The sequence below is a fragment of the Dermacentor andersoni genome, chromosome 5 (genome assembly GCF_023375885.2).
Source record: "Dermacentor andersoni chromosome 5, qqDerAnde1_hic_scaffold, whole genome shotgun sequence".
Lineage (NCBI taxonomy): Eukaryota > Metazoa > Arthropoda > Arachnida > Ixodida > Ixodidae > Dermacentor > Dermacentor andersoni.
Genome location: NC_092818.1, coordinates 189,981,359 through 189,994,567, shown reverse-complemented (window position 1 = coordinate 189,994,567; position 13,209 = coordinate 189,981,359). Strand labels below are relative to the sequence as shown.

Here is a 13,209-nt window from a genome sequence, read left to right as displayed (position 1 = left end):
AGTCCTTTGAGTCACTCCATTCGAGTGACAGTGAAGAAACAAAACACTGAAAAATTGAAGAATCTGACTTTATTGGTGAAATTGTACCCAGGAAGACAGGCAAAACTCGCAGCAGCGAGCACAATGACGGACACTAATTTTGCGAGTGAAGTCTCAACTATTTACACACGTATCTTGGTACATGGCAGTATAACAGTGATAACACAGTGAATGACAGTACGTGAGATAAAAGACTACTAAAACAATGTACGGTCAACTGTAAATAGAAGGGTGCTAAAAAAGGTACACGTGGTTTAATCAGGCTCATGAGGAACAAGGCACACGGTCTCATTGGCTCTTATGCGCAGTATCAGAGCTATAATGTTTTTGGTAGTATGCAAGGAATGTTCTTGAATTAACTGAAACTCCGGCGAGGTAACCGACTTACCACCACCCTTCTGTCGCAATATGCACCAGTCCTGCTGTAATATAATGTATTCCCATGATCTAGCATTTGAAATGGCTTCTAAGGACAAGTCCAGCAGCAGTGAGGGGAAATGACTACAACCTTTACGATACAGATTCCAACATGTCTTTCGAAATTATACACGTGTGGGAACACCACGTGCAAGTTCTACAGTTCCAGGACAAGGCGAACAAGGCAGTGGCACTGTACACGGCATGGGAAAAATGATACAACAGCATGGGCTGGTGTATCAAGATACAGCAGTAGCGAGTGAAAATTGCTTACGATTTCGCACCGCGTACGAGCATGTATTTCCCAGATGCCGTCAGTACGCATACGTGCAATTAGCAAACACTACTATCACCGATTTCCTCAATTGCAGTAACTTAATGTAGCAAGCATCAAGAAACACGTGTGGCTATGAAATTAGAATTGTTGAATAATGCACGTAGATGCTGATCATCAGTGTACTTTGTATGTTAGCTTCTATTTTGTATACACAAGCCTACTTGACCGGCGCATGAGGCCATGTGAACACGGTCGTCGTCTAACATGCCTTTTATGCATGTTCTATTTTTAAGCAAAGCTATCCAGATACATGACAAAGAAACGCCAAATAAATTGAGGCTCTATTTACAATGATCACAGAAAGTAAGAGCGGACTTGAGTGGTACACGGCCCCAGGTCTAGCTCCGATACTGATCGTCTGCTGTGGAGCCAGTGCACCAGCAGGAGTCATTGATAAACGTATTAAAAACATGTCTAGGTATTTAAAATAGTTAAAATCGTGTTAAAATCGTTTTAAGCTGCCCGCAGGCAGGGCAAGCATCAAATAGTGGCAATCCATTGCTGATAGAACATTTATGCAACGTCGACTTCAGCTGGAATTAGCTCCTGACGAAGTCTCGAGCACGTGCCAGCACCCACACTGCACAGAGAAGGCAAACTTGCTATTCAAAAACAGAATAAAAACGAAATATCCATAACACTAATATTTTTAAGTATCCGGATCTCATTGTTGACGTCAAATGCCAGAAAACAAAATTGACCTACAGTTTATTGCATGTAATGATAAAGACGAATGAAAAATTACTTGTGGAACTTTTTGCACGCAACAAAGGACGAGTTGGTGAACGAAGCACCGAGATAATACCTAGTCTACACTTGATGCAACATTATACTGTTGTGTTCGGCGATGTTATATATATTTTTTTAAATTTCATTCTTAGCTTCACACCACTTGATACCACCGAGCGAAATTAGTGGGCCTATACAAAAACTGCTGAAACGGGGATATAAACACATTCTACTAAACTAAACGCCGAAGTTCTCAGGGTATATCCTTTGTTATTGAATATAAACAACTACCATCTTGCGGCAGCTTGTAAAACGGTTGGTGTTACAGCAAAAAATATAGTCCCCTACACGTACTTGTTTATCTTTTCCCGGTGACCGCTTTTCACCGGCTAACAAATGTTAAACGTTATCACTCGGTGCAAGATGCGCCTGCATGTATCAGAACATTTGATTCTTGTAGTCGAGAATATCTTGTCTGTTGTCACCGAGCCTTTTGCAATATTGTGTGCGTGGCAGGAGGAGTGTTGTACATTCTAGAACGTGTGCGCGCACTAGCGATTACACTAGAACGTTCAATTACAAATGTATAAATAGCCGACCAACGCGTCTGACCTGAACATCAGATTTCGCCCATCCCCGGCTGTGCTCGCCGCTATCATGGTGCTTTGAGTGTCACTCGCTTTTTCTGGGCACAGGTTCGCCCTACAAAGAAGCACTTTTGTTACTCAGTTTTCATTACAGTGTTCCTCACCGTAACAATAATGTGACAATATTTCTGCACTTGACCGAGCGAGTTTCTGAAGTGTTAAGCCTCGGAAGTTGAATACACAAAGAGTTTGCCGAGTGGGAGGTTGACAATATTTTTGTTGGATGTATTCTGTCGGAATACAGATTTCTCTTGCTTGAGCATCTCATCCCGCCTTAGGGGCTCAGGCCTGATAAGTCACGAGACTGCGACAACCGGCTAGTAGGTTGAAGATGAGCGATGAACACATACGTGAACAGGAAAATATTTCTGGGGCAGGAAAATGAAGGAACCATCGGGTGGGAAAATATTCAAAATATGAAATAGGAATATACATAATTTGATAATTCGCATTCCGGAATTGTTGAGGACTGATGGACAACAGTTTCAGTCAACCGGAAGAAAGGCCAACGCAAACTGAGACTCATTCTAGCAGAACCATCGCAGCAGAAAACAGTGATGCGCAGACGAACATTTTCCGGAGTGGAAGACTTGAGTGGATCACTTCTGCACAATAATTCTTGCAGTCGTTGATAACCGCGCCTCACCTTAGGAAGCCAGCTAATCTGTTGTCACACTTTAGGCAAATTTATTATTTGTCCAATCTCAATATGTTTATTATCCTTCACTAGTATTAAATAATAGTACTGGAGATAGCTTTTAATAAGGAACTGTACTGTCTGCACGTGGCGACGCGTTGTAATATTCGGATTGCTGTCATTCTCATAGTGCATTAAGTATGCTTTTTACTTTGTTATTTACAAGCGTCTGAGTTCACCTGACATCCGGTGCTTAATGGTGTTAGATATATCGAATAACGCAAATTAGGCTTTCGTTGCCAATGGACTCGAAAAAATTTATATTTCGTTATGTTTAGAAATTATTCATATACATTATTTCGTCCAATAATTGAAGTTTGCTTTTATAAGATATCCGTATTTGATAAGAAGATTTCACTGTTCGAACACCTCAAGGAAAAAGCGTACACCAAATAGTTTCCTTTCGGCCGATCAGAGCGTAGAAGTCTACACTGCACTCCATACAAGCGACTTAAGCGTTCCTACTTTTTTTTTGACACAGCCAGACCTTATGAGCATTCTTTTGAGTCTTAGAACAAATGTGCTGGGATTGATGATGTGTCCACTGAAGACATCGATAGAAATATCGCAGTTCTAAAAGAAGGTGTTTTCTATATTTAACGCTACCATAGAAGGTGAAAACAGAAAAGTGGAAACAAGAGGTGAAAGGCAGAGACTGTAAGCTGACTAAGTGTGCGGTTGGCTAGTCTGTACTGGGGGGTGGAGAAGCGGCAGAAAATATGAGAAAACAAGAGAAGATTATAGTGCGAGAAATGATGCATTTTCGTTTAGTGTTTCGATCGGTGCAGATTCTTTAAAAAGTTCACTAGCGCTTTTGAAGTAGCTTGGGCCGACGCCGGCTGGGACCAAGGTTCAGGAATTCAGGCTTCTGTAAGGGGACGGTTGTCAATCATATCTAGCGGGGTGCTAAGGACTTTCCTTTGTGCACTGAAGTGACAATCCCATACAAGGTGCGCTATCATCTGTTTGCACTCACAGACTTCACATTCTGGACTCGTGGCGATTTCCATGGGATATGAGTACGCATTAGTAAAAGCGAGAGAGCTAATTGAGAGTTACCTCCAAACAAGAGTTACAAATGAGAGTTACCTCCCGTCGTGGTAAGCCATGTGGAAGGCGGAGCTTCGGATTAAAACCCAGGGAACAAATGCGCTGTTCTTTAAAGTTACGTAAGCTGGCGAGCAAGTTCACGGAACTTTCTCGCTGCGTCTACTCTTGACATCGGTATAGGGACTGTTGTGTGAAAATTGAGGGGCTCAATGCTAGTTTCCAAGGACGCCACAGTGACTTCGCAACCATTGAAATACGATATCATGCTTTTCCTGAAGTGTCCGATTTTGAATTTCTTGCTTGTCCACGACAATATCGTTCGTGTGGTCCACAGGTTAGTGCAGAGAGCAAACTCCGGAGGGCGACCTTAGAATCGCACAAGATATACCATTTCTGGGGCGTTTCCCGTTATCAATTGAATTGCTGTACGCGAAGCTGGAAGTTCGACAGCTGTCATGGATGTCAAGTGCGATGAAGCGCTTTATAAATTCCCATGAAGTTATCATGCCAAATGGTTACCTTCAAATGCGCGCCTTGCATTTGTTGCCTAATAACCTGTGTACCTTGTTAAATATATCTAAATATCGTGTATCCCAGCTAACGTTTGACATGTGGTTCAACGAAAAAAATGGCTGTGGCTTAGCTAAGGTTAAGCCCAGGATGCGAAGCATACTAGCCTTTATTTTAGTTGTTGAACCACTGTTTAGCCTGGTGAACTGCTGTTGCTTGGCTATATTTGGTTCGGCTAGACGAAGAAACAACTCATGCGTTACTTTGCTTCGCCTTCAAGAGTGGAATGCGACAGCGTTCCCGTCGACCCGCCAAGGGGTGTAAGACAATGGGCTACGGCGCAGCGACTACGCGCCCTGCATTGGACGCGGTGAGCGTCGAGCAACGCAGCGTTCGGCGCGGCAACGAAATGTGCGCCTGAGCAAGCGACGCACGCCTGAGCCTTAGAAACAGCTCGTTTCTAAGGCAACACCGCATTCACTAGAGGCGCTTTTGTACCGCTTTGAAGCATCGTACTCGTGGCTCAGTGGGTGTCCTGTTCTGAGTCTACAGAATAGGACATCAGGAACTCAGGACATCAGGAATAGGAACTTTGTTAGTTGAATTGTTTTGTTATTCTCCTTTTCAGTATTGAAACGCGAGTATCGCGCGAGAAAAAACTCGTGGCTCAGTGGTAACGTCTCCGTCTCACACTCCGGAGACCCTGGTTCGATTCCCACCCAGCCCATCTTGCAAGAGTTGAGCCAAAGCCACCTAGAAACAAGCGCAGCTGCTTATATACCGCCGCGACGCCGCGAGCGACGGCGCGAGTTGGAGCCCCATTGCTCCTCTGTCGTGACGTCACGGTGTCACGTGGTATGGCATGGGGTCACTAAAGGTCATTGAAGGAGACACCGCCGCGCCTGAGGAGCTGGGTTGAGCTCTAGTAATATGCTTCGCATAAAAGGAATGTTTAAAATACACTGTGGAAGATATAATGATAAGACCTATGGTGCTCAGTTGTCAGTTGTGTGCTCGCAACTGCATACCGTAGGTGATACAATCTTATTTTTCGTTTAACAACTTTGCTAACGTTAGCGGGGACACCATATAAGTGAATTGTGGCTTATAGAACATTCGTAGCCCACATATCTGAAAGATTAAGGAGTGTTGACCATACAGTAAAACCTCTGAAGCAGAGAACGCAGTTTTGCATCCGCCCCTACTTAGATGCAGCTGCTGTAGCTGAAAATTGAACCCGCAACTGTGAGGTGCTTAGAAGCAGAACACAGCCACTGATCTGCCAGAATGGATCAGCCCGTTATCAGCTGAAGATAACGTGTCAACTGCATGCCGATGTTTCATCTGTCACCGCAAACAGCGGCTACATTCCACATCAATGCAAATACCTGCGATGCAAGTCCCCTGTAGAAGCTCTAAACTTCTGAAGTGCAACGCGCCGATAACTTCACAAGACAGCGTTTCAATGCCATCCTTATTAGGAATGCCGAAACCTTGTCTAATGCTACCACTTCACTCCTGTTAGTGAGAACATGCAGAATAGGTATGGCACTCTAGCCAAAATTTGAGTAGCTTCACTACTGTACTGTGTATCCCGCCCCCATCCCGTGCCCAGGACCTCCCACTATCAGCAATAGTCACTGTTAAGCAGTGCCTTGTATTCCATAGTTCATATTCTGTCACCCAAACACAGACAGTGTCATTTGCCAAATCGTAGCCATCTGCAGCTGCACGGACACAGATGAAAGTTATGAGAGGCACTTATACTTTGTGTAAAGCACAGGTTCGAATTACTGAGAATCTCGAGGTATTTTACTCCATAGAACTTGTTTAGAACTTACTGCTCAGTGTCCAAAATTATTGAAATGTCGGACGAAAAGTAGCAACTCTACTGCTATAAATATTGACCTACTGAACGAACGTTGAGCCCATACTGCTGAGCAACCACCAAAAGTGCAGGGCAGAGGAGCCTTAACATATGCAGAAGTCGATGCGAAGCGCGCACTGACCATGTGTTCAGTCACATTTTGTGCAACCGCCTGTTTGCGCAGCTCTTCCTTGAGTTCAGCGACTTCGCGCTCCGCTGCCTCGAGGCGCCCCCGCAGGTCAATGGTAGAGTCTCGCTCGGCCTAAGGAAGGACAACAGGAACAGTAGATGGCAAAGTAACATTGTAGTATTCTGTACAGCCGCTACTTATTAGCTGAACCGAACTCTATCCTTGTCAGGCACCAATTAAGACGGTCCATTTAAAATTTTAGTGATCACATTTATTGCACCTTCATAGTCAAGGGAAGCGTACAGCTTCAACGTGGAAGAATTTGTTATTCATCACCGAGTTGTCAGGTGCACAGAATATGGACTCGAAAGAACTCAATAAAAAAAACATCAGATATGAGAACGTCAACTATTTCGTACTTATAATACATGAAAAGCACCTATCAACCAATGTGAAACGCATGCTTGGCTTGAAAAAAAAAATTAACTCGTAAAACGCATGAAACTCTTGCTTCAGAACAGCCAGATGTCTATGCCAGCTCGTTTGACTGAAACACTACACATATTAGAACTTTCAGTACGTACAAGTTTCATCAGATGTGGTTCAAAATGTATGCGAGACAGTTTAGATATTTTCATCGGTCTTTTTGCGTATCTTAGCTTGCACAACTTGCACAGAATGAGAGAAACTAAATCGTGCTTGAAATGCCAAAAAAAAAAAAAAAAACTCTCCAAGGGAAGTCTAACATAACCGCAACCTACTAGAGATACTGCTAGTATCTCAAACACTCTCGACCTCACACTTTATACTGATCCGAAACCAACTGCTAACGCTACCATCCTTCCGCCGTTAAGGCATCACTCTGCTATTAATTTTACCATTAGTGCGAAGCATCCTCAAGATATCAGGAAAAAGGAAACCATACTGGAACATAGGATAGCAAACTTCAAGGCCAGCAATTTCGAGTTGCGTAAGTTTCTTGACACATTGACAAACTGATGATCGTTCTGTTCAAACTAGTTATGACATGCCTGTATGTCTCAAAAGAACTTGAGTTTGGCCTAGTTGGTGTTTACTGCTTGTCATATTGACTAAAAGACGTCTGTTTGGGACATATAGTGTTTGGACAGAAAAATTACGACATGTTTTCTGATATAGCAAATGAACTAATATGTTCCCAGTCGTGCCTATTCCTAAAAAATGGTTCTACAACTCACCTAAACGAAGCCTTTAACAAAAATTTTTTGGGAGCCAATAATAAGCAACTTCCAGAGTTATGTAATTATGACTATCTAGTCATAGTCCAAATGATAGTCGACACATGTGGCGTTGCTGAAGTTTTCAAACATGTTTCCGCGTACAGTTCGATTATACAACAAAATTTTCAACAGTCACTCAGCACAGCTAGGCCCTTTGCCTTAACATAGGAAGGATGGGAGGGCGACTCCCCTCCACAAACCTGGTAACAAACTGTCACGTATCGACACGTGTTGCAAACTGCTGGAGTACATGCTATTCAAAAGCCTCGTTGACTTTCTTGAAGGTAACATTTTTCCCCTGCACATCATAGCTTTAGGAAATTATACCCATGTAAAACTCAATTCGTATGTTTCACTGATCAGTGGCACATAATTCTTGATTGTTATTAATGCACCGACTGCATTTTTTATATTTCTCACAAGCATTCAATAAACGTCACAACATTCTAATCGACAAACTAAGCTAGTTGAATAACGATGCTAATCTTTTAAAAATGGATCGAATGTATAGTTATTCGCTCAGAATACGTAACTGCTAACGACTACAATTCCCCGATGTGATCTTTTGCCTCCGGAGTGCTCCAAGAATCGGTTCTGGGTACTTTGCTGAATTAAATGTCAGCAAGTGTAAAAATATGCATGAATCTAGGACACCTAACTCCTCTCAAGTATACTATTCGAAGAACCTTTCTCTACAAGTAAATTTGTACATGTACTTGGGAGTTCATATTACGTTCAACCTCAACTGGGCAACCCGCATTAATAGTAAGCAATGCTAACCGTGCTCTTGGTTGCTTCAGCCGAAACAGTTTTAATGCTCCAGACTCTTGAATTTTGTTTTATAAAACATTTGTACGCCTGGGATATGCTGCATCAGTCTGGGACCCTAATTACATAAAGTTTTGCACGAAAGGCGAAGCAGCGATTGCGACAGCAAATTAGCGAACAACTGTGCGAAGTAAGGATAGTTTTATCGATAGTAAAAACTTCGAAACGTTCGCTTACTATTTGAATTAACAAGCATGGTGCCAGCGCACACAAGCAAAGATGAACGCATCACATTGGATTAGCGCGGAGACTCCGTGAAAACGCTGGCGTGAGCATGCGCGGCAGTAGCAGCGGGCGAAGTGACCTTCGGGTGGTGTATCGCTTCAACGCAACAGCGACAAGAACAGAGCGCGCACAAGGAAGAGCCATGCAATGCATGCACTTGTTGAGGGAGTCGAAGTGCCAACATTTGAATGACAGCAAATTCGTCAGTGTGCTAGAGCTGTTTTGGACATTTGGACAATGCAAAGAGCTGTGCAGAATACAAGGTATGATTACCTGGCGGTAGAGCTCAAGCCGTGTGATCTCGCAGGCATTGCGGACGCGAATTGCCATCTCTCGGTCAGCACTATCGCGCTGCTTGCACAGCTCCTGCTCCAACTCTTTCACCAGGGCCTTGTAGTCATCGACTTGGGCTTCGTTTGCGGCAGCCATCTTCTGCGCCCACCTGCAAAGCGTTTGTACACTGCTCACACGAGATGTCGCTTACTGATGTGCCAAACTTCATTATATCAAAATCGGTCATTAACCACTTGCTGCATGGTGTCTCGCATGATACACGGAGCTGTTGCAAACTTAATAAAACCCGAAAGAAAGAATATTGGAATTATCGGTAATCTGTACCATGTATAGAAATAAAATATACAGGGAAAATAATTTCAGGTAATTTTTATTCTTTATTAATGTGCAGCTCGAGCTCATTGCACAACATGCAACACGTTCCCTAGTAAACACTATATCTTTACCATTTTTATATTAAACCAACACGCGAAAAATACCAGCGAGTTAGCTTTTTGTCAGCCTGCTGCAGTGTTGTGAACAATAAAGGTGGTCGGGTTGTTTTGTGAGGTAGACATTAATTGGAACATACAGGACACAGCATGTACCTGTAACTTATTTTATGAAGGGGAACAGTCATTTGCGATATCGCAAGAGAACGAATCCTGCGGCATAATGTTTTTTTACAATTAAAACGTTTCTTAGCACCGTTATTGGCAAATATGTATGGAAATGAAAGTGCTGGCAATGTTACGATAAAATAAGCCTGCTTTATTACAAGAGATAATGGAAACAGCAGCCGAAGAAGTCAGAGGAAAAGATACTTTTCTGGCTTTCGATGGTCTCCTAAGGACTACGCAAAAAGCAAGGGGTAGCATGAAGCGTTCTGAAGGTGCCGGCCCAGATATTTGGGCTGCCAATGGTCTTTTCTTGAAAATGGCGGATATATTCTTGCAGGTTTTCTGCAATTCCAAAACCTTTCGGTATGGTGACAAAATATAGTCGAAAATTGCTGTAATATTGCGCTTAGCACTTTCGACGAGCACTACATTCTGATACATGCACCTGGTCACGTGCTGTTCCTTTCATGACTGCCATTGGCATGAGGCAGCAGAAACACTCACCTTTATTCCCGATTTACAAGCTTCTTATTTGAAATTGGTAATGGCATTAGTGGCATCAAATAACGTAAAAGAACGCTTTGTTGCTAGCGCAGTCAACACAATACTTGCAGTTATATTTTTTTTTTAGGAAGTCCAAATATTTGCACAAGACTCCACAATTTCACTATTCACACACCCTTGGTTAAAATACCACCACATGAACTTGTAATATGCCGATCCTAAGCTATACTTGAGCCTCACTGTCAAATGGTATGCGAAGTTAAGCGTTTTAGTTTTACATGCATACAAGCTTCACGCAAGTAAAGATCTGATCCAAATGCCAATGCAGAGAATGTCAAGGATGATCTTGCATTTCTGTTATGCATGCTGCAATTATCTGCTTGTGTTGCACGCCCTGCCTGGATGAATGACTGAGTAGCAAGAGCCAAACGTAGTGTCCTCAAGAGTACCGATTTCATTCCACTAGGGCACAGATAGAAAACGACGATGACAAAGATCGTTGGAAAACACTTCGCAGCTCGAAAGCGTGCACTGATTCTAAATAACAGTAGGAATGACCAGTTCATGCAGTAAGCAAAATGCCTGACTTACTGTAGATAGTGATGAACAAACTCGTCCGTGGCAGCGATGATGTCTACTGACAGAGGGTGCGAATGGGCATGGCATGTGGTGGTTGCTTCCGCGTACCACGAAGAAGCAACCACCATACTTGCACGCAAGAACGTCCACGTAAGTGAAAGCAACTGTTCTGTTCACGGGGTAGATAATGCACATAGTACTATGTGTGTAGGTGCAAATCCGCTACGCACGTGAAACAGTCTGTTTTACTCAGATGTGTGAGCAAATCACTACAGTGGACTTCACATAGCTTACAGTGACTGTTGCATTTGTGGATGTTACCCTCATGATGTCCCCCATTGAGAAAGTAAGCGTGCAACTCGAATAGTTCGTGGGAAGTGGCGTTGCTGAACATCAGCAGACATGACAACCACTAAACTTAATTGACATAATCCCGTGGAAACAATACGAAGGAGTGGCAGAGTACAATTTTTTTAAAGTTTGCCGCAACGCCTTTTGAGACTTACATATGCACTTCATTGACTCCAATTTACATAGAAATAAATGAGTAGCAGCTAACTTGGAAGAGTTAAGACTGACAAGCAGCACATGGTTGTTAGATTACCGGCAACATTCCTTTAGATCGAAGGCTTGCCTAATTTTGTGTGCTTCAAGAACTTGCTCGCAGAAAGTTGCTTAGAAAGAGTAATCCTCATGCATTCTTCCGCCATCATGACTTCCAAGAGGAGGTTCGGAGACCGAAAAAGCGAAAAGTTTATGCTAACAAACTTTTTGATCAATACTGATGCAGCATTAAAGTGACTGCAAATTCGTAAACGTGTTTAAAAATTTGGAAAGTTGGCAAGTATTTCATCAGGAATACGAATTCCCTACGTTATCAAACACAGATAAGTTTAAGTGCCATTGCATCTGGAGAAATAGGAGTGGGCTTAGAACAGGTGCTGCCTCCTAGAAAGACATGGGATGCAAGGCTAAAGCTCTGGAGACTAAATACAAGGACTGCTTCGTATGAGTGAGCGGCAACACTGGCTGAAGCACAGACCACCGAAGGATGAATAAAATCAACACCCACTTGAGTTGGCCCCGGGTATCCTCCAGATCCCGCTCGAGTGCCTCGATGGTCTCGAAGAGCTCAGCAGCATCATCTGCATCCAAGGCTGCTGGTGCTGCCCCTTCATCAGCTAGCTTTTGTGCAAGGGAATCGCGAAGTTCGTCGCCTCCCATGGCACGGTGCCACCGCTCAGTGAGCCGACGAACAGCCTTTTTGCAGCGAACATGGCGCGATTCGAGCTGCTGTGGCACCACTTCAATGGCAACAGCCGAGAACTTCAGCGCATTAAGCGACTCCTCGAGCATCGACATGGCTGGACAGATGTTGACAACCAGAGAGACTTGCGCACCCGTAGTGAAGTAGGCCTGCATTGCCTACAAAAATCCAGAGATGAAAAAAAATTACGCAGATCCAATGCACATGTTGGAATCAGCGTGAAGCAAAGGTATCGGGAAGCAGGTAATATGCATCGCATTTATTTGTATTTAATTATGTTTATTTTCAAACTACGCAATGTTATCAATTGTGTATGCACAGCGAGTCACTGATTTAAGCTCACGGAGTGTTTATGGTTACATGCCTGCCAGCCTGTGAACTTTGAAATCGTCGTAATTCAGCGGAGAGCTCTCAAAAAGAAAAAAGAAAGGAAAGTGGGGACTGGTGGGTGCGAAGGTTAATAGTTGTGAGCACGATCATTTTGAGGGATGCCTACTCATTTTATTTGTTCATTACCGATGATGTACTTTTAAACGCATATGAGCAGTAAAAACTGGCTAGCAACACATTGTTTTAAGGTTAACGTCTATTTCAGCGCACTTGTTGGGGATTCTGCTTTCAGATACCTGTACGAATAAATTTGCTCGAAGCTGGTGTCCTTTCATTGTCAGAACAATTTCAACGGTATTTTCAAAGGCCATTTGAGGCTAACTTGCAGTAAGAAATATCAATTTGCATTCAGCAGTATTGCGTGGTTATGGCAGGATCCCAAGCATATTATCGGACAATTATTGTGGAACAGTTATAATTCAGTTACACCTCGAATGTTTCGTATTTGTTCATATTTTACGTCGCATTATGTTTCGCTCAATTGCCAAACATTACCTAAAATTCAGGAACGTTGGGAGGAAAATAATTGAAGACTACACCGTTGACAAACTACATCGAAGTGCAAGCACCAAATCAGGCAGATGTACAATGCAAGACTGACTCAGCGTTGTTACGAAGAAAAGGAGATGTTTGATGCTATATATACCCTTCTATCAGTCATGGATACATTTTGCGTCACCTTGGCAGATACCCAGCGGCGTAAACATTACAATGGAACACAATTTTGAAAATCAAAGAAACCATTTAACATCAAGTGTTATGTGCTTCATCAAGTGCTAGCATATTTAATATCAAGTGCTCTAGATATTTATTAGCCACATGGTTGGACGAGCTCTGTCCC

At 43.0% G+C, this 13,209-nt stretch overlaps 1 protein-coding gene across 2 annotated transcripts in view; it reads right to left on the bottom strand.

Moving 5' to 3' along the window:
* Nucleotides 1–1,180: 1,180 nt before the first annotated feature.
* The window catches only part of LOC126532228 (kinesin-like protein KIF20B), a 40,342-nt gene continuing 28,313 nt past the window's right edge, over nt 1,181–13,209 (bottom strand). Inside the window, exons 7-10 of one of the 2 annotated variants that reach the window (XM_050179893.2) lie at nt 11,784–12,136; nt 9,009–9,177; nt 6,436–6,555; nt 1,181–1,373 (exon numbers count right to left, since the gene is read on the bottom strand). In XM_050179893.2, the coding sequence (XP_050035850.1) occupies nt 1,323–1,373; nt 6,436–6,555; nt 9,009–9,177; nt 11,784–12,136 (693 nt within the window). In that variant the 3' untranslated portion in view covers nt 1,181–1,322. Of the gene's footprint in view, nt 1,374–6,213; nt 6,556–9,008; nt 9,178–11,783; nt 12,137–13,209 lie in introns of those variants that run through there. The other variant, XM_055071428.2, reaches the window with a different exon arrangement.